A 26,291-nucleotide genomic window follows, 5' to 3' on the forward strand; every position below is an offset into this window, starting at 1 on the left:
CAGTATCAAACGTTATGTTAGTTGCTATGCTTGATTTGAATCGATAAAAAAAAAAATTGTTAGTCGCTATTCTCAATTTCAATCGATTAAAAAAAACTCTGTTGAACTTTTCTAACTTTTTGTTGGTTCTTCAAGTAGCTATTGAGAGATTATATCCTATTTGACAATATTGACCTTTTAATGTACAGCAAGCAAGGTACTAACTAGTCTTTTTCTGTTTTCTTTACTTTTCCGGTAAAACACACTACATACGTAATTCTGAAAGGGGAAACCTACCAATGATCTTGGCGGGATGAATAAGATCCCTCCATGTTAACACATACTCCTATCTTGGATTTAAATCTTGAGAATGAAAAATATCCTAATAGAGCACTTATGTAATAACTCCAAAATACAAATTATATTGATGATAATATCTAACGATTACAACTCAACAAAATAGAGCAACAGTAATGGAAATACAAAAGTGCAGAAGCTAAGTAAGATAGAACAGAACCAAAGAAGGGGATGAGAAGCTAGACTCAAAATTGGGAGGAGAGGATTCAGACATTTCTCTCAACAGTTCGCATGCCCTGCATATCCCCCTGGATCCCAAATATAACTCCCCGGTAATCTATTCGGTTGTTTAATCCAATGTTTTAAAAGGCGGGGGCGCGAGGCGAGGCGTTTTACCTCTGACGAGGCGAGACGTAAGCCCTGAGACATGGGGATCTTTAAATTTTACTAATTTCAAGAATTTTCAGAAAGTATAAAATAAAAAATAATTATAAAAATTTAAAATCACAAAATTATAACAATAATCTATTTAAAATATTTATAAATTATAATTCAACTATGAATAATGCGAAAAGTATGACATATATCATAATATGCAAATTAGCTACAACGTCGTTACAACTAAAACATCAAAAGTAATGTATTCGGTACGAAATCCTATATGTATCTCTTAAGGACGATATTATAATTTTATATTTTTCTTAAAATACTCCTTTTATTTAATATGCTTTCTATTTGAAAGAGAATTTATATAAAAACATAATTCACAATTTAAATATGATTCTCTAGCATCAATTATTTTTAAGTTTCAATAAGTTAATAAAGTGACACATAAGTCACCATATAATACCATGATAACTAATTATTTGTAAATAGTTACTAGCTAATACTGAGCTATTAAATTAACAAGTATTGTATCTCGTAAACATGATAAAAATAATTATAAAAAAATTATGGACCATATTATATAGTAAAGACGAAACAAAAGTTAATAAGTAAATACTTTTTAAAATGAAGGATTTATTTAAAATTAACTATCATAGCAGTCTTAGTGGATAGTGTGTAATAATTTTTATTTTAATTATGACATAAAATACTCTCAACTTAATGATTTATGAATAAGAAAAAAGTAATTTTGAATAGTCAACGATTTATTAAGAAAATTTGAGGATTTACAAGGTTAATTACATACATTTGCATAAAGTTCTATTAGGCGAGCCCAGTACGCTGGGCGTTGGGCGTGTCCGGGGCGTAAGCCCGGATGGCCGATGCGTAAGTCTCGCGGAACTAAGCCCCACACATAAGCCCAGGGGCGTTTTACGAGTGCTCCGCCCCGGGGCGAGTCCCGGACGAGTCCCAATTCTGTCTTTTAAAACAGAGGTTTAATCCTTGGGCTTTCTCTTAAATTAGGTCCTGGCCCAATAGTCCTAACTGGATCAGTCTTGTTTAACAAATTTGGCCAATAAGTCCTTACTGTGTTAGCCTTGTTCACAACAATACTCCCTCCTCAAAAAGAGCCTTGTCCTCAAGGTTCGAGTTAGGAACACTGCTAGCAACATGTCCCCCACCAAATATTGGCCCGATGTAAGCGAGCATTGAGCCTCCAGTAAGAATGGAGTGCATGTACAAGTCTTTCAAACAACACGACCAAATATCCATTGTGATTGTTGCAGATTCTGCAATTACAAGCAAAGGCCTATCTTTTGAGATGCTTGGTTCTCTGTCTATACTCTTAGTACTGCCATGATAAGAAAGTAGATGGCTAACAAGTGATTTTGTCAAGAAGCCAAAGACCAGTGTACTAATGAGCATAACAATAGTTGTAAGGGTATATTGAAAAAGAGCCCTATCTTGATAAAGAACCTGCAACATACAAATAATTTCTATTGACGAGAATATTGCTCCAATATCTGCCACCACCACAGATTCAAAATATTGTAACACCCCACCATCACCTATAGTGACAATATAAGTATACCAATTTTTTCTTCCAACAAAAAAATGAATGACAAGTCCACGTAAACAAATCTTGGAGGACCAGTTGTTGGCATACACGAATTTAACTAAATGTTCATCACCATTTCTTTCTACTATTTACACAGGACCACGAACACTAGTTTGAATCTCGTCAAATTGCGCATAGTTTTGGAACCCAATAACAGCATGAAGTGGTGCAATATGATTCATTCCAACAAGCACCTGTAGCAAATCTCAGTTTCACAATCAAGGGCAGTACTAAAGTCATGTTGTGAAACTATTGACCATATGAAGTTCTCCACCGAAGCTTTATGTTTAACGTCCAAATATTCATCCAAGACTAGTATATATTCTTCCCCTGCAATTGAAGGACATGTGGATGCAATGGAGTCATAGATAACATACAGCCCACTGGATAAGGTGTGACTACCTACAATTATGAAATAAGACCAAAAAGGTTCAACTGGAACCAATACCAAGTCATGTTCTGTTGAGTGCAAGCTAAAACAAGAAAGCGTTGAAGCTTCAACTTGAGAAGTATCACCGTCACTTTTAAATGCCTTCAGTAGCATGTCCCTAGTCTCTATGTCTTTAGGCTCCAATGCATAGGCATCAAGCAAGACATGGCACCCATCTTCATATGTCAAACTCATGCACTGATAAGAGAACACAAACAGTTCCATCTTCTTTCTTTTTTTATTCAGGTTATTCTTTTCTAAGTAATTATCAAAGAGATTAAAAATTGAAGATGTAGCAACTACCAATGCAAAATCAGACAAAAAAATGGAGAAATACATACACCATTGCCATCCCGGATCCCACAACGTGAGTCATAGAGTTAGAAACCACATACTCTGAATAGGATCTTAGAGTTAAGGTCTTGGAATTTATCTCTGGTGCCGTGATAATGTGATTTCTATGAGGGTTCAACTCAATTTCCAGCTCAGTCATAGTTTGGTTGATAAGAGATTGAAGACTTGGAACTCGACACTTGATAATATACTCCAAATGTTTTCACATGATTTTCTCAAGATGTTCTGTTTCCGTCCTGTGAGCGAGATGCTGTAAGATTGGGCAAAAATGCTCTGGAACCAATTTCTGTTCAATATTTGCAGCTTCCTTGATTAGGCTAGTAGCAGTCAGCTGCGGTTGAACCGCAGGCACTGAGCCTTCGACTAGCACTTTCACATCGCTCTCTTCCTCGGACTTTCCATCCTTGAAGGCAAACTCAATTGGTGTTATAGGGAGTAAGGTAGTTACGTTTGAAAGAGAACTAATGTTGAATACTTGGTCATTGGTATTGCCAACATTCATCTATGCTTACGATCGATCTCCTTTTCAAACATTTCATCGAACACCTTGCACGCTTCCGTTTTGCCTCTGTATTCGGATTGCTCTGACTCGCCAAAGCCTAATAAAATAGCCTCAAAACGACTCTGGTACTCAGACACAGTAGTTGTTTGTCGGAGCTTCGCCAATCGTCCTTCGACTGATTCTAGTCCCTTTCGACGGAATCGAATTCGCACCTTCGCAATAAAATGTTCCCAATCCACCAGCTGCTTGTTCTGAAAGAGCCATCGGTACCAATCTAAAGCTTCTCCATCGAGATAGGACGAGGCGAGAAGTAACATGTTGTTTTCTGAAATTCCATAGAATGCAAAGTATCGTTAAGCCAGAGAAATCCAGAACTCTGGATTCTCGCCACAGAATCGTCGGAATTCCACCGGAGTGGGCTTATTTCCAAGCAACTCCTGTAACAGTGAACGAATTTCAGCCAAATCCTTAGACCATGAATACTTCATGACATTAATTGAATCATCGATAGTTCGAATTATTTGGTCCTCCATTGAAGACCTCCGGATGAAAGCACCAATGTAACAACTCCAAAATACAAATTATATTGATGATAATATCTAACGATTACAACTCAACAAATTAGAGCAACAGTAATGAAATTACAAAAGTGCAGGAGCTAAGTAAGATAGAACAGAACCAAGAAGGGGATGAGAAGCTAGACTCAGAATTGGGAGGAGAGGATTTAGACATTTCTCTCAATAGTTCCCATGCCCTGCATATCCCCGGATCCCAAATATAACTCCCCGATAATCAAACTGGATCAGTCTTGTTCAACAAATTTGGTCCATAAATCGTTACTGTGTTAGCCTTGTTCACAACAACTTTCACCTTTTAATGGGCCTTACTCGATTGAATCTGAATTAGTCTAGGCTCCAATGTAAGTAACATCTATCTTATGGAAAAGAAAAAAGAGTCATAATATATTAATGTACATTTTTCCTTTCTTACTTTTCATTTTGTGAGTACAAAAGTTGGCGTAGCATCATTTGGTGTTGACATGCCAAACGTGCATGTATTAATATTTTCTTTGGCTGGCATGTAATTGAGACTTCACAGATGACATCGGTCCAAGATTGTAGTTTCTTTTACTCTTTCAATTTCATTTGGAAATTGGAACTAGGATCCGATGCTAGGACATTGCAAAAATCACTAAGAGCCACGTTAAAAAAGATCGGTCGGTATAATATGTAGGCCGAAGGTAATTTATGAATCTTTGGAACTTGAATGACCTTATACATTAACTCATTTTTTAGGGAATTTTTTGGGGAAAAGGCAGGAGTACGTATAAAAGTGAAACTATTTACCCAGTCATACCCATTAAAGAATTCTACCCACTAAATAATTACAATCTCCTACCCATTTAATAAATAAACGGGAATATTAAAATAACTACCCCACGCTTAATGACCTACCTATAAAAACGCAAAAACTGCTCAAAATTTCAGAAAATCATCACACAAAATTGAGATTTCCACCGATATTCCCTAATTTGAAGATCACTAAGTGTGAAAAAATAGATCGAAGATGTTGATTCGCATCTTCTTTTCGGATTTTGATTTCGCTGTTGTTTTCAGATTTTGATTTCGCTGTTGTTTTTATTTTGATTTCGGAGCTAAACTTCTGAATTTTAGCTGAAAATTCTAATCTAGGTTTGGAGATCCGGAGATCTGGAGGTTTGATTTCGAAAAATCTGTTGCAGCTATATACTGTTGAAATTTCGAACACTGTTGAAATTTGCATTGTTGAGATTCAAGACATAAAAGTGATTATAACTTCAGAATCATGGAAAATATTCCAATTCTGCTGCAGCATAGTGGAGAATGAGATGATAACAATAATTTCATAAATTTTCATGTTGATGCAATTCTAATAAAGACCTCTTGGAAATTTGAACAACTTCTCAGAGAAATTGCAAAGCAACTGCAAAAGGACAGTAAAACAATAGTTATTCAGTATGCTATTGCTCAAAGATATCCACCAATTACAATTTGCAGCGATATGAGTGTTAGTGTTTACATGGAATTGAAAAAATCAAGTGCAGGGATAACAACACTTCCCATGTGTGTGTCGTTTGCTAAAAACATTATAGCTGCAAGCACCTCCAGTTTTGATGTTGCTCCAATTTCATCAGAAATTGCACAATTTGAAAGCACTGATATGATTACTACGTTTGATGTGCAAGAAGGAGATGACGCCATTTTAGAACTTGATGATGCAAACATCATAACTGATCAATTTCATCAAAATGTTGAAAAAGGACAAATTTATGAAGTGCAAGAACCTGCTGGCTCTCGTTATGAAATAGTATGTTGTTAGAGAAAAATGTCAATATCGGGTTCATAAATCATGCCCAAGAAGGTCCGTCTGCATGTTTTCAAGTAAAAAACTATGTGATACCTATATAGTATATAAGTATGCTAAATCAGTATACTATGGGAGTATGGAATTGTATTGGTTTGTCTATGTTTTTTATCAGTGATACTGGTATAATATATAAGTATGCTATATCAGTATACTATGCGAGTATATAACTGTATTGGTTTGTCTTTGTTATTATCAGTAAAACATAATACCAATATAGTATATATGTATGCTAAATCAGTATACTATGTGAGTATAGAATTGTGCTGCTTTGTCTATATTTTTTATCAGCAAAATATGATATTGATACAGTATATAAGTATACCAACAGAGTATACCATGTGAGTATATAATTGTACGGATTTTTGTGTGTGTTTTTCATCAATAAAACATTATACATAACTGTATTTGTATTATAAACAGGTATATCCTTGAATGTGTGGATGAAAGATGCACTTGGAGACTTAAAGCATCAAGCCTACGAGCATCAAATCTTTTCAAAGTGACGGATTTCAATTTTGTCCACAGTTGTTTAACTGATAAGAGATTTTGTTCACAAAAGCAAGTTGTCTCAGCTTTGTTGCAGCTGTGGTACAAGATAAACTTGTTGACCCGAAAATCATATATACACCAACAGATATCCAGAGAGACATCCAAAAAGCATATGGTATGGACTTAAGCTACATGCAAGCATGAAGATCAAAAGAAAAAGCAATACAATTATTGAGACGATCATCAAGTGAATCAAACAAGAAAATGCCAACATATCTTTATATGTTAGAGTACGCTAATCCAGGATCAGTGACACAACTACACACTGAAGGAGATGGGAGCTTCTTGTATGCATTCATAGCTATGCATCGATTAGAGGATGAGTCTATTGTAGGCCAACAATTGTAGTTGATGGAAGTTTTTTAAAGTTAACATATAGAGGGACCATACTCACGGATTCCATGCAAGACGCAGAGGGTAAGAATACAATCCAATTACATTCAGTTAAAGAAACAAAAAACATTTTCAAATATTATATGATACCAGTATGGTATACAAGTATACCAACAGAGTATATAGTTGTTTTGCTACACACCTGCGCGTACCTATAACTATACTACTATATGAAATGCTAAATTAATATTTTGTGTACAATCCAATTACATTCAGTTAAAGAAACAAAAAATATTTTCAAATATTATATGATACCAGTATGGTATACAAGTATACCAACAGAGTATATAGTTATTTTGCTACACACCTGCACGTACCTATGACTATACTACTATATGAAATACTAAATTAATATTTTATGTACAATCCAATTACATTCAGTTAAAAAAAAAAAATATTTGCAAATATTATATGATACCAGTATGGTATACAAGTATACCAACAGAGTATATAGTTATTTTGCTACACACCTGCACCTACCTATGACTATACTACTATATGAAATGCTAAATTAATATAGTGTGTTGTAATTGATATTTTGTTCTTTGGGTTTACAGGACAAATTCTACCCCTTGCATATGCAATTGTTGATTCGGAAAATGATGCATCGTGGGAATGGTTCTTCGTGCAGTTCAGAGAAACCTATGGACAAAGAGAGGGAATGTGCATTGTATCAGACAGGCATGATGCTATATGGAAAGCAACTTCAATTGTCTATCCAGAAGTCCCTCATTGTGCATGTATGTTCTATCTGTGGAACAACATAAAGACAAACTTCAGGAAGAGCCAAAAACAAATCAAAGAAGTATATTTTGCATTAGCAAGAGCATACACTGTTGAAGAATTCAACAGGCATATGGCAAAGTTAGAAGCTAATGATAGTAGAGTGAAAACATACCTGATGGATATTGGATATGATAAATGGTCCCGGGCGCATTCCAAGGCAAATAGAACCATGACCATGACATTGAATATTGCGGAATCAGTAAATGCAACAAACAAGCACGCAAGAGACCTCCCAGTTGTGAATTTGGTTGACTTTATGACAACATTGATTCAAAAATGGAATTACACCAATCGGAAGGATGCAGTGGAATCATTTATGAAGATTGGTGCAAAGTATGAAAAAATATTGGCAGATAATACTATCTTATCACAGACGATGACGGTATGCATTTTCAAAATCATAAAAACACTGCATGTACTGTATTTTTACTTTTTTACCTTAGCGATTTCACTAAACAACTGAATATTGTTATTTAAGAAATACTATTACTTCATATAGCTAATGACTTTTCTTAATTAAAATTATACTAGGTGTTGCCATCAACTGAATTCTTACATTTAGTAATTGATGGCCAAACAAGAAATGTGGTGCGCCTACATGAAAGAAACTGCACTTGTGGGAGGTTTCATCTAGACGATATTCCATGTCCACATGCAATGGCAGTTATACAAAAATTCCATATGGATTCATACAAGTATTGCTCGGATTACTACAACATAGACTACTTGCTGAAAACATATGAGATACCAGTAAATCCATTGCCTGATGAAACAACGTGGCAAATTCCAGAAGATGTCTCTTCGCAGGTGGTACTACCACCAAAAGGAAAAATCAAACCAGGAAGACCTAAAAAGAAGAGAGGCATAGGAGGCTGGGAAGGAAATACAGTTACATGTGCACTATGCGGGAGAAAAGGACACAACCGGAGAACATGCCGAAATATTCCAAAGAGAGATTAATATAATGCTTCAATGTTTTTATAGAACTCATATGTCGTAGAATCATAGCATTTGAATTGCAAAAAAATAAAATGCATTTCTTGCACTAGACATATATTTGGTATGATGATTCTTTGAGAAATTACTTTTTGGCAACAAATTTATATGGCTACTTGTATTTTCAATAAGAATCTATTTATTTTCTATTTTAGTATATAAAAGTGGGATGCATTTACATCTAGTTGCTGCAGGAAAAAGATGCTAAAATATATATGTGATACCCAAGTGGTATATCTGTATACCTTATTGGTATATATGTATATCTTATTAGTATCAAAATATGTGTAGAAATAGAAGTGGTGCTGTAAATGCAACATTTGTACATACTTTGTTAACAAAATGGGCACGCTTTGCAGCTCATGTCGGTATTGAAGTATAACAAATTGGAAGCCATTTACATGTAGTTATCGTACATCATCAGGTACATTAATACAAAGTGATACCCAAATGTTATATTTGTATACCTCGCTGGTATATAGTGGTATTGCACTAATATGGCTAAAATAAAATATGCACAGAAATACAAATGGTGCACCAGATACAATGTGATACCCAAAATGCGCACGCTTTGGAACTCATGTCAGTACTTACATCTAGTTGTTGAAGGAAGAAAGGTGAGTCAAATACAACGTGATACCCAAATGGTATATCAGTATACCTGATTGGTATATAGTTCTACTACACTAATACACCATCTATGCTAAAACTACAGATGAACATTAAAGCTTAGACCATCATCACATTCGAAAACAGATCATTTAACTTCTGTCACAACTACTTTGTATGTTGTTGGAAGTGTTCGCTTCATCTGCCCCTAATTTTCACTTGCAGAATCCATTAAACCTTACTCTCTGGCAAAGGAATGGACCTCGGCATCCTAATAAACCAACAACTTTATGGAAGAAGCCTAAGAAAAGCCTAATAAAACAAGCTGAAATCAGAAACAAAATCAGCAAATTTTCAGCATCAAGAGACATAACTAAACTGATAACCCCCATGTACTTGAAGAAATCTATACCACATATTCTGAACCAGAATAATTAAATATGACAAAAGAAACATTAGTAGCTGGAAATATTTTATAAAGGCACAAGTTTCCTACAGTCTTCAATCAGCAGAAGGTCATTTACTACTAATAATATCATACTTCACCAAAAACTATTAATATCCTGCAAAGTTTTCATGATACGATTAACTAAAACCAAAAAGAGACCTATACTACTTCTTGCGTTTCTTTCCACGAGTCTTTTTAGGTGCTACTGGAGCCTCAGATTCACTTGATTCGCCATGCAACTGCTTGTTCCTCCCATAGTGCCACAACAGTACACCAAACCTAGCTCGAAGACCATCCACATCAAAATTGGCAACAAGGATTGGAAGATCTTCAATAATATACTCAGCAAAGCAAGCAACATATACTCCACAATCTCTGAAATAAAACAAATGAATAGACTATAAAAATCAATTAGAAGTGAAAATATTAATATGAATGAGGAAAACAAAGTAAAAAAAAGTAACTATTCTTACGAATTGTGCTGTGTTGGCAGATTTGTAATCAGTTCAATCTCAAAAGGATCAGTCAACTTCTTTCCCATGTGCAGACCATTTTCTACTACAATGTCACTTCTTTGGTTATAAAATTCAATACTAACTAGAAATAGGAGGATCACCACAGCATAAGCCTCTGCCACTTTTTGAATAGCTTTTTTGTGCTTTCGACTACGTAGCGAGTCATATACGTAAAAACATCTCTTGTGGAATGACCACACACCCTAATATCCAATGCCAAATTTCTGCCAAATTAATTTGAAAAATGACATGATCAACCTGGTGCCATGGAGTGTTGCAATGCATCTTAAATCCTTTCATGTACTCCATGATATCGTCTGATCTATCAATCAAATGATCTTGTTTCCCACCTTTTACAAATTCTGAGAAAACCCTTTGAATGATATTATTAAAAAGAGTATCTGTAGTTGTGACTTTGATTGGCATATTAATTTCATATTTCGCCTTCTTCCTAAGATAGTAGAATATAATATTCAAGTGTTGCAAAGAAGAGAGGAAGAAAACATGACTACCACTAACAATATGAATGAACTACTACAACAACAAAAATAAAAAGCAGTACACATACCGAACTAGAGAGCAGCCTACCAGAATAGTTTAAGGTATGGAAAATCATCAATCTGTTCAACTTCAAAGTCAAAACAAGGCTCTAGCTTTTGATCACCAGGTATATACACTTCCCTATTTCGTATAAAAGAAGATATGATAAGAAATATAACAACAAACATTAAGAAAAAATGAACACAAAAGTACATGGAAACGAATACGCACTCTCCCAATTGCATGTTTGCTTCAACAAAGTTTGAGAATGCAGTCGTAAGCTTAAAATCAATAGTCTCTGAAATGTCATTTACAAATGGAAATCTTCATTTGATAACCTTCGAGGATCCCCCAACTGCACTAACACCAGATTGCCAGTCATTCCTATGCGGCGACTGTTTTACAGCTGCGGGGCGCCTTCTCCATGCGAAAACTGCAGGAGTAGTTTCAACGTCTGTTTGTATCTGGACAATACTTCTTGATACCGACTGATTAGGTTTAGACTTATTTACAGCACGAGTTGTCAGTTCATTTCCAGATTGATTTACATTACGTCTCCCTCCTTGTGTAATGGCAGCAATTAGATCAAGTTGAGAATCAGTATATTCAAAATCAGAATCCAAGTGAAGATCACCCCCGTGTCGACATGGAGCTTAAATTAGGAAATGCTAGTGAATAAATAAATAAACAAAGTTAAGAAATTTAGAAAAAAAGAATGAAAAGTTATATATAGAAGACATTACCAGAAGGCAAATTCACATTACTGCTACCAACATCCACTTGACCAACACCATCAACCCGACATGTTGAACACATAAAAGCATTATCAGTATCACTACTTAAATAAAAATTTAAAAACTATCAAGAACCTATCATTTACATACTAACTACAGAATTAGTAACATCAACATCGTACCCTGTGGAGCAGTATTAGACTCAATAATAACATTTGTTCGTGTAAGTACAGGGATTCCTGATAGCAGCGGAGCAGGACCCGACTTTTTAACATCATGAGATGACTGCTTATATGTTGCTTGTTTTGTAATGGCGGTGATTTGATCAATTGCAGATGCAGACAGTTTAAAGTTAGAATCTAAGCCAAAATCATCATTAACTACACCATCACTTGTTGTGACGTTCTTCACATTGACACTAGTGGCACCTCCATCTTGACTAACCTCACCAAAACCAGATACTAAACATATAAAAGTATAAGCAAGAGTACTATTTTCAAAAAACAACAGTAAAAAAAATCAATCAAATCTGTGATTTACATACTAGAAGGCGCTTTGGGCGTGTTATCTCCAAGAACTACAGGATCATTCCCAATGTGGCCACTTTCAAACTGGTCATAATCATTATGCATCTCACGAAAGTCAGGATCATTATCCTGTTGCTTATGCTGAAAATGAGAAACTAGCAATTTTAGTATTATGTATATTACAAGAATACTATGTACACTAAAAGTAAAGAATGGAATATTATCCTATAAGCATATATTGCATCTTTGAACAATATACTATAGCATTATATTATATAAAAGATCAATACCGCTGAATTTCCCTCTGGTTTTATTGACTGCCTACCAATAGCTGCAACCACCTCCTCAAACTTGGTCTCTACAAAAAGCTTCAAAGCTTGTAACTCCTTCATTACCTCAGCATTGGTAGGTTGGGAATCACCTCCAGTACTTTCATGCATACTTTGTGTCTTTGGTAATTGAGTGCCAAAAACCTGAAAGCTATCGGGCTGACTGTCAGTGCACTCAACTTCAATTTCAAAGTTTAAACCACGCACATCAAATAGTTGCTTCTCATCATCAGTTGGGGTGATGTTGTTTAGCTGCAATTATTAAGCACACTAGTTAGAAATAGAAATGATAATAAAGTATGGAAAGATAAAAGATCCCTATTACCATATGATACCAATATAGTATACATGTATACCAACAGAGTATATCACTGAACTGGGATATAGTATACATGATACCAATATAGTATACATGTATACCAACAGAGTATATCACTGAACTGGGATATTGCTACAACTGTGACTAAACTACTGTACCAAAACATTAAGAGAGGCAATAAAACTATGAGAAAATTACCTGCTCGCGTTGCAAGCTACACATTTGCAAAACAACTCACTCATTCGGTATTTGACCCATGACTACCCAATTCAAAATTCGTGGAAGTTTGTTCTAAGATGATCAGCAAAGTGACCATCCAAACTTGGGCAGCATTCATACAACCAAGTCTGTAAAGCCAACGGGAAGCCACCGAGTCTATAAAAAGAAGGCTTATCTTGAAACTTGTTGGAACACGAGTCAATTGTAGCTTTATAAACATCTATACTCCAGGGATAATTATTAAAATCACCGCACTCAATCAAGTCAATGTAAGACCGTGAAATAACCTTTGTTTTGAGTTGAGAAAGTAAGAAGTTGTTCACAAAATAAAGAACTACTATCTTCAACGTATCATCATCTGTTTCCCATTTCTTCTTCTTAAAATAGTCTGCTAGTTGGGCAAATGTCACGGATGCAGTCCCAAAATATTTTGAAATCAACCTATTCTCTGCTATGCTCTCTATACTTGTATCACCCTTACATTTCAACCCGGTAACAAGTGCAAATTCACCCAAGCCAAAGCGCAACCTAGAATCATTCACTACAAATCGCATCTCATTTTTTACCTCGTGATGTACTTCTCTAATAAGCAAATGGTGCATAACCCGAATCTGCACAATAACTGGTGGCAGATCCAAAAAATAGCCAAAGCATGTTTTCTTAAACACTCGAAGTTGCCTCTTTGATAAATTCACTTTCAATTGATGAATAACATGGTAGTTGGTATCCCAATCAACCTTTGGTTTATAATCTAAGTCCATGGGCACAAGGAAATCCCAACACTGCAAAACATGTTCATATAAAATAATTTCAGAAATAGAATTCATTTAAAATGCAACTAAACCAACTAAAAATATTACAACTACCATACGATACCAACACGACATATAACTATACCAGCAGGGTATACAATTCTACTGACTAATTTCCGGCAACTACAAATTTTACTTATAAGGAAACAAAAGGAAAATAGTGTGGGAACAATTTGTAGCAATACTAAGTGACCATCAATGCATAAACTTACTTTAAGTTGTTTCATTTGAAGATGCATATTCAATATTACTAGGGAGGGAAAGCCAAAAGAAACTTAGCTATTAAATCTACAGTATCCGGAAACTATTCTATCAAATACATATTTTAGAGGATAGTAGCAAAATACTTTTCATCTTGCATATTCTTAAGATTACTAAGGAAGTAAAAGAATAGCATAAACTCACATCAAATTGCACTACAAGATAGCTAATATTCGACAAGGAACTTATGCTACAGTACCAGCGCTTCTCACCCATTGACCCCATCCACACAATGCCACCTATAAAGAAAAGCTCATTCTGCACTCCTAACTTACACGGTCCCATTCCTTCCATGCTTCTCTCCACCACTGTCAACTTGCTAAATACTAAATCATGTACAAAACCATCTAATGCAAAGCTGAAAATCAGAAATCACACAGAGCAGCTCTGGCTTCAATAAATATGGTTGACTACAACAACTACTGAATCAGTGACCCTTTTTAAACCTCAAGCAGAACATTAATTTAATCTGTCTATATTGATTCAAAAACATTGAGAAACTAATAGCAAAGACAAATAGGCCATCCAAAATTAACAAGCTCATTATTGGAAATTAACTGGTATGTACAATATACTAGAAAAGATCACTCAATTCCTTCACTCTCAAATACAATGTATACAAAATGATATCTTTTACTTCTTCTAAGCAGAATGATCGGCCTAAATTTTGCTAATATCACAGAAACATACACATAGAACAACTCAAATGAACTTTACCCGAAAACTCAAAATTCGCTGGTACTTGATTTTCTCTTAGTTAATCATCTAGTGATGGATTTTGACAGCTATAAACACTATTACGTCGCACTGAACATTGATGAAACATATAGCTGGAATAAATAGATAAATGGAAATCGTAATAAATTTACAACAGTTCTCTTAAATGTACAAAATGAACTTGAAGAAATAGAATTCACTTAAAATTAACACAACTGACTATAACTATAATATAATACAAAAGCATAACAGGAAATCAAAAAATAACAATGTACTATACATTAAAAATCTCAAAGATCATAATTGTAAGAAAATTACCTTCTTGGGTGCAATACCAATTTTTTTGTTCTTTAACTGAGAGTCATCGCTACAATCAACATCTACTGGTTGAGTCTCTGTTTTAGGCACAGATTCACGTCGGCTTCCCCCTAACTCAGAATCCTCAACAACTTTACCTTTTCCCTTATCAGTCACAGGAACACCTCCTATGACTGGTTCGGAATTTGTGTCGGGTAATGACAGGTAGGGAGTTTCATCGACTGGCGAAGCATTAATATTGTTGCCTTTTCCACCCTCTAATTCTATATTTTCAGTTGTGTTTTCAACATGACTACTGCTAGGGTTACGACTAAATAGAGACTGAGAATCAGAAAATAAGGAAAAACTAGGAACAGACATGGCTAAGGCAACGAATACAGCAGCTACTTGTGTTGAAGAATGATATTGTCCACGGCGCCACCATCTACGCGCACAATGCTTCCGACCCATAGAGAAAACAACAACCCATAGACATTGATTCACAAAAGTACAAAGGAAAACACAAAAATCCTATGATTTTGAAAACCCACTTTCACTAAAATGTACTTTCAGAAGCAAAAATTTCACCCAAAGCAAAAATGTCACCCAAAAATAGGTACTAGACTAAGAGATAGAACGAAATCGGAAAAAAAATTAAAAACTCGAATGTGGGTGAATTTTGCGTTCTCATCGGTTGGCTATGGAGATTTGGAAACTGTACTCTAGTGTACTTGTTAACTGCTAAAGAACGAAGAAAAGTGTGGGAAGCTTGTGCCGGGTGAAATAGGTGGGCTAGATCGAAGATAAGGAGAGATGGGTAGATTGGGCCGCATGAAATATGGGGACCGGGTAAATAAATTGGGCTGATTGAATAGACAGGGTAAATAGTTTAGGCATAGGTATTAAAAGGTAAATAGTTTGGGCTTAATAGGTATAAAGTAAGATTTTCACTTTTTTCCACACTAGTAGCCAAACCATCTACCAGCAGTGTGAACCAATATTAGATCATGAAAGGGAAAATAAGTGATGAATTTTACCAAACAAATCAACAAATTATTTTCGTTTCAGCACTTATATTCCAACACATAGCTGCTTATTTATAAATTAATTTCAATACTTTAAAAATATTTTTCTAATGCTTATTGCTTATAAGCTGCTTAAATTCAACTATGCCAAACGGACTGCTAATCTTACATTAGAGTCAGATTGAGTATTTGTTATACAAGTATTATTTTTAAATTAATTCATAAACTTTAGAAATGTTATAAAATAAAGACTTTAAAGTAAAGAAATCAAAGACAAGTAGAGAGAGAGAGAGAGAGAGAGAGAGAGAGAGGGATTTATTATTCGAATTTCAAATTCATGTACATAATGAACTGAAATCTCTTCTATTTATAGAAGAAAGGAAGCATATGTGTAAGCTGTTACTGCAAGCTGCTGTGTAAGCTACTACTGCAAGATGTTATGTAAGTTGTTACTGCAAGCTGCTACTATAAGCTGTTGTGTAAGCTGCTACTATACCAGATATGGATAATCTTCTACTGAGAGTAATGTTTATCCATAACGGAGTACTGAAAGGATAAGCTCATTATACCATGTGTAGATAATCTTATACTGGGGGTAATGTTTATCCATAATGGAGTACTGAAAGAATAAGCTAATTGTATCTGGTATGGATAATCTTCTACTGAGGGTAATGTTTATCCATAACGGAGTATCGAAAGGATAAACTTATTATACCCGGTATGGATAATCTTCTACCGGGGGTAATATTTATCCATAACCGGGTACCGAAGTGATAAGCTTCTCCAGGATGCTTGTTTCCAATAGAGTACTAAATAGATAAACATATTTACGACGGAATCCCATATGGATAAACTTCTTCAGGAAGCTTATTTACAATGGAGTATTAAATGAACATCCATAATATAATATATTTATAATACTCCCCCTTGGATATTCATTAAAAGATAATGTGTCTCATTAAAACCTTACTAGGAAAAACCACATGGGAAAAAAATCCTAGTGAAGGAAAAAGAGTATACATATTTAGTAATACGCATTGCTAGGTGCCTCATTAAAAACCTTATAAAGAAAACCCTGTGGGAAAAAACCTTAGTAAGGAAAAAAGAGTGCATCGTATATTTTACTCCCCCTAATGAAAACCTTGTTTCAAATATTTGAGTCTCCGCATTCTAATCTTGTATCTGCATAACCAATACGATCTGCACCACTTATAAATGCATAACAATCACACTGAGATAGAGTATTTCAGGACCAAGGAGTTCATCATCCTCTTCTGGAGGTCGAAACAGATCTTTATTCACTTCAAGTGATCGAACACCCATTGATGTAATTAATGGGTGCGCTTTGTCCATGAAAAAGCGTTTAAAGACCCTTTCTGTATAGGCAAATTGATGGATAAAGATCTCGTCTGCTAAATATTCAATTTGCAGACCAAAGGCAAATTTTTTATTTTTCCAAGATCTTTCATCTCAAATTCTTTCTTAAGATATTCAATTGCCTTTTGGAGCTCTTCTGGAGTTCCAACAAATTTTATGTCATCAACATAAACAGCAAGTATAACAAATTTTGATGACATTTTCTTTATAAAATACATGGACAAATAACATTATTTATGTAATCTTCTTTCAGCAAATATTTACTGAGGCGATTATACCACACGCGCCCAGATTGCTTTAAACCGTACAAAGATCTTTATAATTTGATCAAGTACATTTCTCAAGACTTTGAATTATATGATTCAGACATTTTAAATCCTTCAAGGATCTTCATATAGATTTAATCAAATAAGTCATATAGGTTATGACTTGTATCTAAATGGTATGATAACTTCAAGTGTCTGGACAGCTGGTCCGATCCTCATAATCTTTTACAATATTATACACTATATTGTATCAAATATATCGTCGACGATCATATTGTATCAGTTCCTAAGTGACATAACTTGTTGAGATCTCATCACTTTCTTTATTTTCAGGTACTTGAACTTCTTCGGGAGTTTCATGAAATGTTATGTCGTGGCATATTCTAGAGTTTATTTCCTCCTCATTATGATCATTTTAATCATTAGCTCCTACTATTTTTTCAAGGATTGTTACCTTTGGAACCGATTGGTCTACCACGCTTTATGCGTGCAGTAAACTCTATCCTTCAGGGACTTTAATTTTAATAGGAGCATTTGCAGCTAAAATATGGTATTAAATTTTGGATCAGCAAATGCTTCTGTCATTTGACTTGAATTATCTTCTAAGTGAGGATCATATTCATGATAATTTGATTCATCTAGCATATTTTTCAACTGTTTATTACATTCCCCAAATTTTAGAAAAACTAACATATATCCCCAATCTTCTTTGGGAACCATATCTTTGTGTATTGTGGTAGAGAAATTAATCATATACCACACATCAAAAGATAGTAAAAATATTTGATTTCTGATCCTAAACCAATTGTGAGAGGAGGACTTATTCATATATTGTTGGTCTGATGCATACAAGTGGTTCTATATGCAATTTAGAAAATCTTAGACCAGCACATGAAGTTTTGTTCTCATAAGCAATGGTTTAGCCATTAATAGGAGGTATTCAATGCTAAACTAGCTTGGATATAAACCAGCATTATTAAGATGAACTGTCTTGATTTCATAATCTGAAAATTATGCTCTTAATCGAGAAAAGCAATTCCAAATGCCAAACTGTAGGTTGACAATAATTACACATGTAACCATCTCATATATGCATATATAAGTGGTTCACATAATAGGTGAATGAGCCCATATTCACCTTTTATATATTTCAAAATCAGGGGTCTTAGTCCCAACTTTAGCTGGTATAATCAATTTATTATGAGAACAAGCAACACAAGAGAATTCTTGAAGAATCTTCTAGTTCTTCAGTTTATGCTTATCTGAATTCTCAAATAGCTCATTTAAAAATGGCAAATGAAATTTTCAAGTTTATCATGGCATGTGCTATCTCTTAGTAAACTTCTGGTTTACTATGGCATAAACTTTTGCATTAGTAAACTTCTGGTTGACTGTGATACATGATATAGTACAAATTAAAGAATAGGGCGGGTAACTTCTCACATACATATTATTTTACCCCCTATGATCGTGGAAATATGAAGATTTTCAATCTTTCAATCATTTGTAGTCTCAATATAATAGCCATTTGTATTGGTAAACTTCAGGTTTACTACAACATATTATTTGGTCATAATCATATAATATGAATGACAGATTTGTATATAAGCTCTTCGAGAACCTTCGTTTATTATCCACAATCTAATATTTATCAGACACCACTTGTATCATGTGTCTTCTAGACAAACAGTTAGCTCTTCAGAAGTTATTGATATATTTTGTACTATCAAATATTACTCAAAAACTTCTGGTATCATGAGAGAAAATCATAATCGAATGGATATTATAAAGACAATTCTAAATTTATAAATGTAAGAAATTAAGAATTTCATTATTTTACCACCAACTTTGTGACAAATATCTCCTTCAGGGAGAAATGCCATTAACACCTGAATATTTTATATCAAAGCGGTAACCACATAGTCATTACATCCTTCAGGGAAAGATACACGAGTTGTTATTTTCTTAGGGAAACTCGATAACTAACCATAACATATTAATGTGGTTGTAGTAGAAAGCATTCTACAAGAATACTTTTGCCTTGGAGTGATATTTAATAAAATTATCCAAGATATTTTATATACAACGAGTACATGCGACAATGATCTTTATGCCACAAAAACAAGATTTTATCCTTTGTTATTCTACCTCTTCAGGAGGTGAGTTGTAGTATTTCTTCATTCACTCCAGGGAATGACAATGCGCTTCAAAAATAACTTTGAATAGCTTATTATTTTATTTAAGCACAGAAAGACACAGTTTCATAATATTTTTCTGCTTCAGGAGAAAATTTCAATTGTGTTACTTCTTTAGGAGCAAATTGAAAAAATGAATATATATTCTCTCAATCATATTACCTCTTCTGGAGATGAATTGTAATATATTTACATCAAAAGTGCATTCATATTTACGAGCTTTATTAATATTATCACATTCACTTCAGGGAATGAATTAATATTTATCAAAAGTTCCCATCCTTCAGGGAACGAGAACATAATTATCTGAACGTGCATTAATTACACCAAATCGTGTGATAGCTTAGAACCTCTTTTAAGATTTGCTACTTCGGGAGCAAATCGAGGCATGCAAGTAATATAGAGATTTTTTTTTCTAATTTATCTTCAATTATGACCATAGAAAGCCTAAATTATCACTTCTAGTGGTTATAGGCATATACCACTTCTAGTGGTTAACAAAATTTAGTTACAATGAGATATACAAAACATAACCACTTTTGGTGGTTATATATTTCTTACAAACTCTGTTGGAGTTTAAGTGGATCTAACAATGTTATCCACTTTATAATCCTTTATTATGATAATTAGGATGAATGAAATAAATACCAAAATAGGTATTGTATACGTAGAATATAACCAAGCAAGCGATGATAAAGATATTAACCAAATATAAGCAAAAGGCTCAAATTACTTCACACAAATTTGGTCACTCCAGACGTAAGTGATATCCACATCTCTACCGCCAAGAAGAAAAGCTCACCACCTCAAGGATATAATCTGCCTTATGATGCTCGGAATAAACAAGATCTACCACGGATGTAAGAGCGACGCCATACATCGGAGATGAACACTGAAACAGAAATTAAATTTGAAGTAAGTGCTCAAAATGGCAGAGTCTCGTGCTGATAACGTGTTATAAAATAAAAACTTTAAAGTAAAGAAATCAAAGACAAGTAGAGAGAGAGAGGGAGATTTATTATTCGATTTTCAAATTCATGTACATAATGAACTGAAATCTCTTCTATTTATAGAAGAAAGGAAGCTGCTACTGCAGGCTGCTGTGTAAGTTGCTGCATGCTGCTACTATAAGCTGATGTGTAAGCTGCTACTATACCAGATATGGATAATCTTCTACTGAGAGTAATGTTTATCCAGGAGGGAGTACTGAAAGGATACGCTTATTGTATCAGGTATAGATAATCTTATATTGGGGGTAATATTTATCCATAACGAAGTACTAAACAATAAGCTAATTATATATGGTATGGATAATCTTCTACTGGGGGTAATGTTTATCCATAACGGAGTATCGAAAGCATAAGCTTATTATACCCGATATGAATAATCTTCTACTGGGGGTAATGTTTATCCATAACCGGGTACCGAAATGATAAGCTTCTTCAGGAGGCTTATTTTCAGTAGAGTACTAAATAGATAAACATATTTATGGCGAAGTCCCATATGAATAAGTTTCTTAGGAAAACTCATTTACAACGAAGTATTAAATGAACATCCATAATATAATATATTTATAACAAGAAATATATTAATTCGCATTACATATTGAATGATTGACAAAAAGAAGAAAAAGTTAGATAAAGTTCAGGTCCCTTGGACAGCAGCATTATTTTAATTAATATTTGGACCTATTTTGGCCTTTTGTCATCGAGCAGTCAACTGAGGTGGACGATCCACAAGTAATAAGCTGCATCACAACACGAGACGCCCTCATTCTACCACCACTGCTAAACTCATTCTCAGCCGTTTGATCAACGCCCTTCGATCCACTCCCACCCTCGATTCCATCAGAACTATCCATCGACAGTGGCGGAGACAATTCTTCTCTGCTCAGCTCCACACTCTTATTCTCCTGTTCCCTCCGCTTCTCCTCCGTTTGTGTCGCCGCGTCCGCCGCCGCAGCCTCCGATGAATTGAATTTTCCGGCTATTTCTCGCCCGGACTCACACTTGTACACTACACTATACTCTTGTCGAGGATTCTCGAATGAACTCCACGACTGATTCCTCCTCCTCATGATCGCCGTAGTCGAAGAAGAAGAATCGCGATTTTCATCCGAGTGATCAGAACGTGAAATTTCACAAAATCGGGAACTCATTGAAGTTTCTAGAAGCTCCGATCCTTTGAGAACGTAATCGTGACCGTTAGTTGGATGAATCAATTCGTTCTCCGATAAATCGTGCCACACGTATCCATTTTTGTAGCTCCTGTAGAAAATCATCAAATTTTATACATAGAATTGCAAAATTTCGTTTATTTTATCTGAAAGATAAATTATTATTTTTGTTGCAGAAACTAAAGTACCGCTTGCAAGACCAGGAGAACAAGTAAGCCATGCCTTTTCCTCTCAGTAAATTCAACCGATTTAGCACATCTGAGAATAAGAGCAAATCAAAAATCAACACTTAATATAGTGTTATATTTGACAACTCTTTAATTTTAACACACGGAAAATTCCATAAATCACAGTCAATATAGTGTTATGCAATTAATTACCTGGGAGATAGAGTCCATCGGAGGAAGAGAATGGAACTTCAATGAAATGAGGATGCTCAAGTTGGCCATTTCTGCAAAGATAATAAATAACAGGGACAGTTTTGAAAGCCTTAGGTTTTGGTTCAATCCAAATCATGTTTCTCTCAGGAGAAGTGATCTCCCTATGATTCCATTTCTTAGGGATCAAAAGCTCAGTGCTTGATCGGGAATTGGAACTCGTTGCGACTGCCATCGATCACTCTTTTGTTAGAATGGAATTTCAACTCAGTACCTTTTGAGTGAGATTTTGAAAAAAATTGCTCGTATGTGAAAGTTGTAAGCTGTGGTCGGGAGAAAGTTATAGTTTGTAGTTTAGCGGGAATATGCAATTGAATATAAATATAAGATTGAGGGGTGGCGGGTAATGAAATTCAAGTCCGTGAGAGGGATATCAAGTCTCAAAAAAAGAGTGCCGTAAATCAAGGGAGTTGAATTTGATGGTATTTGCCTATTTGGTGTGTTAGTTTAGTTGCAGTCTCAAAGTTCAGACCTCAAGAAGTGATATTGTGGGACATGTGATGTCTGTATTAGTTAGAAGCTCTTTGCTTCTTCAGATTGTTTAAAGATTTGCATTCCCCTCTTCACCACCTACCAGAAAAAGAAAAAGAACAATTATTTCAAGTTTTCTTTATTCGACCTTAGGTCATTAGTATGGGAGTTGTAAGTATCTTGGATTTGGCACCACCAAGGGATAATGGTGGAATAAGGAATGGCTGAAATCTAGAGCCTGAGTCAGGATTTTCACTAACAATTTGTTTGGATTGTTGTTACACGTCGTTTCATAATGTATCGTATTGTATTGTATTGTTTGATGAACACAATATTTGGATAGATTGTATCGTTTGCCGTCGTTTCGTCACTAACAATATGAAGAATAAACTTGCTATATTATTACAAAAAAATAGGATATGGAGTAGAATTATTATATAAAAAAGTAGGATAAATAATAAAATATGAATATTTAATAATAAGTAAGGGCAAGATGAGAGAAAAGCAAGAAAACGACGTTACCACACCAAATCCGACGTTTCATAAAGTGACACTTTTCGCCGTTACGTAACAATGGATTTAACAATACGATACGATAAAATTTAAGTAACAATCAAAACAAACATTGTATTTACAGTAGTAATAATAACATACAATACAATAGAATATGTAACAACCATCCAAACAAACAGTAAAAAGTATCAAAATATAAAAAAGTAAACACACGAAAAAATCAGGGAGAATCAACCTATAATAATATATTCATATAAAAAAATTTATCTAGCGATGCGGTATAACTTTTCCGACAAAGGGGCCTTTGGATAAGGTGGCACTACCACTGATGGAACCCTTCACTTTTAATTATACGTTTTAGATTCGAGTTTCGGCAACGAAGAAACCCTTAATATGAAGTGTTTGTAAAAATTGCACGGGGCGCCCTATTTGGTCGCCCCATTTAACCTATACCCATTTTTTTAAAAAAGTTTTAATTTGAACCCACTTTTTAAACAACTTCAGCCTCATTTCTCCTCCTCCTTCTCCTCCTTCATTTTCTTCTTTTTCTTCTTTCTTCTATTGTTGTCGGTGCTGCTATGAAACTTCAGTTCATGAGATGACTGCCATAAGTATGTTTATCAGAATATTTAAAAATAAATTATAAATAATTACGTAAGTTAGTAGATAATAATTTGTGAATATTTCCACGTACGAGAAGTTTAAAGTCACACTTAGTGATTCTTTTCATGATAATTATGTTCTTTTCACGTTTATTGTTTCCAAAATTTATGATTTAGATACTGTTGGCAATCTGAAAATTTTATAGTAGTAATACACTATGAAAGAATAAGGTGATTATTTATCCAGTATGTCAGAAAGCTTTTTCAAAATTTTTATCTTATATAGTGCTGAAGTTTTTAAAAAAGAACTAAATAACTCTACAACAACAATCAGCTATCATGTCATCGGCCTCAAAAGACTGGTGACACTCCTCAGCATGTGAAGACTTGTCAGCCATGCCACAAGGACAAGTTGGATCATTCATCACAGACGGGACCCTTGCAGCCATTACATGTCCCACAAAGACCATGGGAAAGTGTTTCCCTCAGACTCATCACGGGATTACCCCAAGTCGGTAATCTTGCATCCATCTTCGTTATCATAGATCAGTTTTCAAACTATGTAACATTCATAGCAGCCCCACAAAATATCTCCGCAGAAGATACAACTCGACTCTTCTTCTCGCACATTGTCAAACATTGGGGCCTACCCAAAGACATTGTTAGTGGTCACAACTCACGTTTCACTAGCAACTTTTGGACCCATCCCTTCAGGTGCTTTGGGTCAACATTGAGTCACAACTCAGACATCCATCCACTATCGGATGGCCAGCCAAACCAGTTCAATGACATGCTGGAGGAATATCTCCGCAACTTTGCAATCGGGTCACAGAAGCATTGGGTGAAGCTCTTGGATGCTGCTCAACTGTGTTTCAATTCTCAAAAGAGCCATCATACAAACAAAAGCCCTTTTGAAATTGTTATCGGATAGCAACCGCTTCTCCCGCAAACGGTGAATACATCAACCATGCCAAAATCTCCGCGAGCTGCCAACTTCTCGAGCGAATGGGAGCGTAACATGGGGATAGTGCAGAGCTATCTCGTCAAAGCCCAAGAGCGGGCAAAAAGGTTCACCAAACATAATCGTTGCTTTGCCCATCATCAAGCAGGGGACAAAGTAATGCTATGCATACCAAAGCGATACTTGTTTGCAGATAAGACCCATGACCCTCGCCGGCAACAAAAATACATCGGGCCCCTGCCCATTGAAAAACGCATTGAGAAGTTCACATACCAGGTGAAAACCTCATCCTGGTGGAAGATTCATCCAGTCTTTCATGCCAGCCGCATGAAATCATTGCATCGCTACCAAATCAAACTCAAAGAATAGAGGGGCGTAGACTTCCCAACCATCAACCACCAGAACAATCATCAACATCATCCTGACATGGCTCCAAGGACGATGCCAACTCAGGTGGGGGAGAATGTCATGGGCTGCTTTCCAGATACGCCCCATGACCCCTTGGCCGGGCCCCATGGCGGCCTAGCAAGCCTCACAATGCCTAGCGCCATGGTCGGCCCCGTGGTCTTGGCTGCACCAAGTGACAAGCGCGTATGTGCCTCTGTCACCCCAGTGATGCCTTTCGCCAGTGCCCAGCGGCTGGCCAATGACAACAACATCGCGCACAATGACAATGTCGCGCGCGCAGATCCTAATGCCTCGCCAGCGCCCAACTGCAGGCCCATTCCAGCAGCGCCTCGCGCACAGACCCTGATGTCAAGCACCATAGCCCAGCCTCAGGCAAACACAACAAGTGTCGCACGCGCCAACAGCATCGCGCGCGCAGACCCTGACCCGCAAGACAAAGTTGCTGCCATCGGACTTGTTTCTACATTGTAATAAACTAAGTCCTTTTCATTGTAATTATAGGCTAGTTTACATCATTTTCATTCAGTGTGCTTCTATAGCTTTATTAGGGCAAGTCATGTAACTTTGGTTATATTTTTTTTAAGCATTGTTAGGGGTAATCAAGCAATCAAATATTTTTCAAGCAATCAAATATTTTTCAAGCAATCAATTTTCTGTACTAGTGTCTCTCCCCTCGACACCGCATCTTTTGAAATCAGCTTTCATTCATCAATAAAATCATCATCATCATTCAAAATCCAATTCTCTCTCAGCTTCCGCAATTGCTCGTGACATTGATTTTCCCGCACGGCAGTGACAATCTAGTGCTGAAGTTTTTACAAATGAACTAAATAACT

The 26,291-nt window shown here is 35.4% G+C and overlaps 2 protein-coding genes and 1 long non-coding RNA gene across 3 annotated transcripts; 1 reads left to right on the forward strand and 2 right to left on the reverse strand.

Annotated features, from left to right (window-relative positions):
- Positions 1-1,406: 1,406 nt before the first annotated feature.
- On the reverse strand, positions 1,407-4,558 carry LOC138888975 (uncharacterized). The gene is made up of 2 exons (XR_011406504.1): positions 2,730-4,558; positions 1,407-2,611 (listed from the first exon to the last, which is right to left on the reverse strand). It is a non-coding gene; the product is annotated as an uncharacterized lncRNA (long non-coding RNA).
- A 3,800-nt stretch (positions 4,559-8,358) lies between these two features.
- Positions 8,359-8,661, forward strand: LOC138889258 (uncharacterized). The gene has a single exon (XM_070172540.1). The coding sequence runs from the start codon at positions 8,359-8,361 to the stop codon at positions 8,659-8,661; it is 303 nt and encodes a 100-aa protein (XP_070028641.1).
- Positions 8,662-21,430: 12,769 nt separating this feature from the next.
- On the reverse strand, positions 21,431-22,675 carry LOC104243301 (protein SOSEKI 5-like). Its single transcript, XM_009798478.2, has 3 exons — positions 22,444-22,675; positions 22,252-22,321; positions 21,431-22,154 (listed from the first exon to the last, which is right to left on the reverse strand). The coding sequence occupies exons 1-3, from the start codon at positions 22,673-22,675 to the stop codon at positions 21,563-21,565; spliced, it is 894 nt and encodes a 297-aa protein (XP_009796780.1). The 3' UTR covers positions 21,431-21,562.
- Positions 22,676-26,291: the final 3,616 nt, after the last annotated feature.

The sequence above is a fragment of the Nicotiana sylvestris genome, chromosome 4, assembly GCF_000393655.2.
Source record: "Nicotiana sylvestris chromosome 4, ASM39365v2, whole genome shotgun sequence".
Taxonomy (NCBI): Eukaryota; Viridiplantae; Streptophyta; class Magnoliopsida; order Solanales; family Solanaceae; genus Nicotiana; species Nicotiana sylvestris.

Bases quoted from the DNA above. Each gene is read 5' to 3' on its own strand.
- LOC138889258 (XM_070172540.1), top strand. From the start codon at position 8,359: ATGGCAGTTATACAAAAATTCCATATGGATTCATACAAGTATTGCTCG.
- LOC104243301 (XM_009798478.2), bottom strand. From the start codon at position 22,675: ATGGCAGTCGCAACGAGTTCCAATTCCCGATCAAGCACTGAGCTTTTG. The intron at 22,322-22,443 runs GTAATTAATTGC...TCTTATTCTCAG, and splicing joins CGATGGACTCTATCTCCCAG to ATGTGCTAAATCGGTTGAAT. The intron at 22,155-22,251 runs GTACTTTAGTTT...GATTTTCTACAG, and splicing joins TTCTCCTGGTCTTGCAAGCG to GAGCTACAAAAATGGATACG.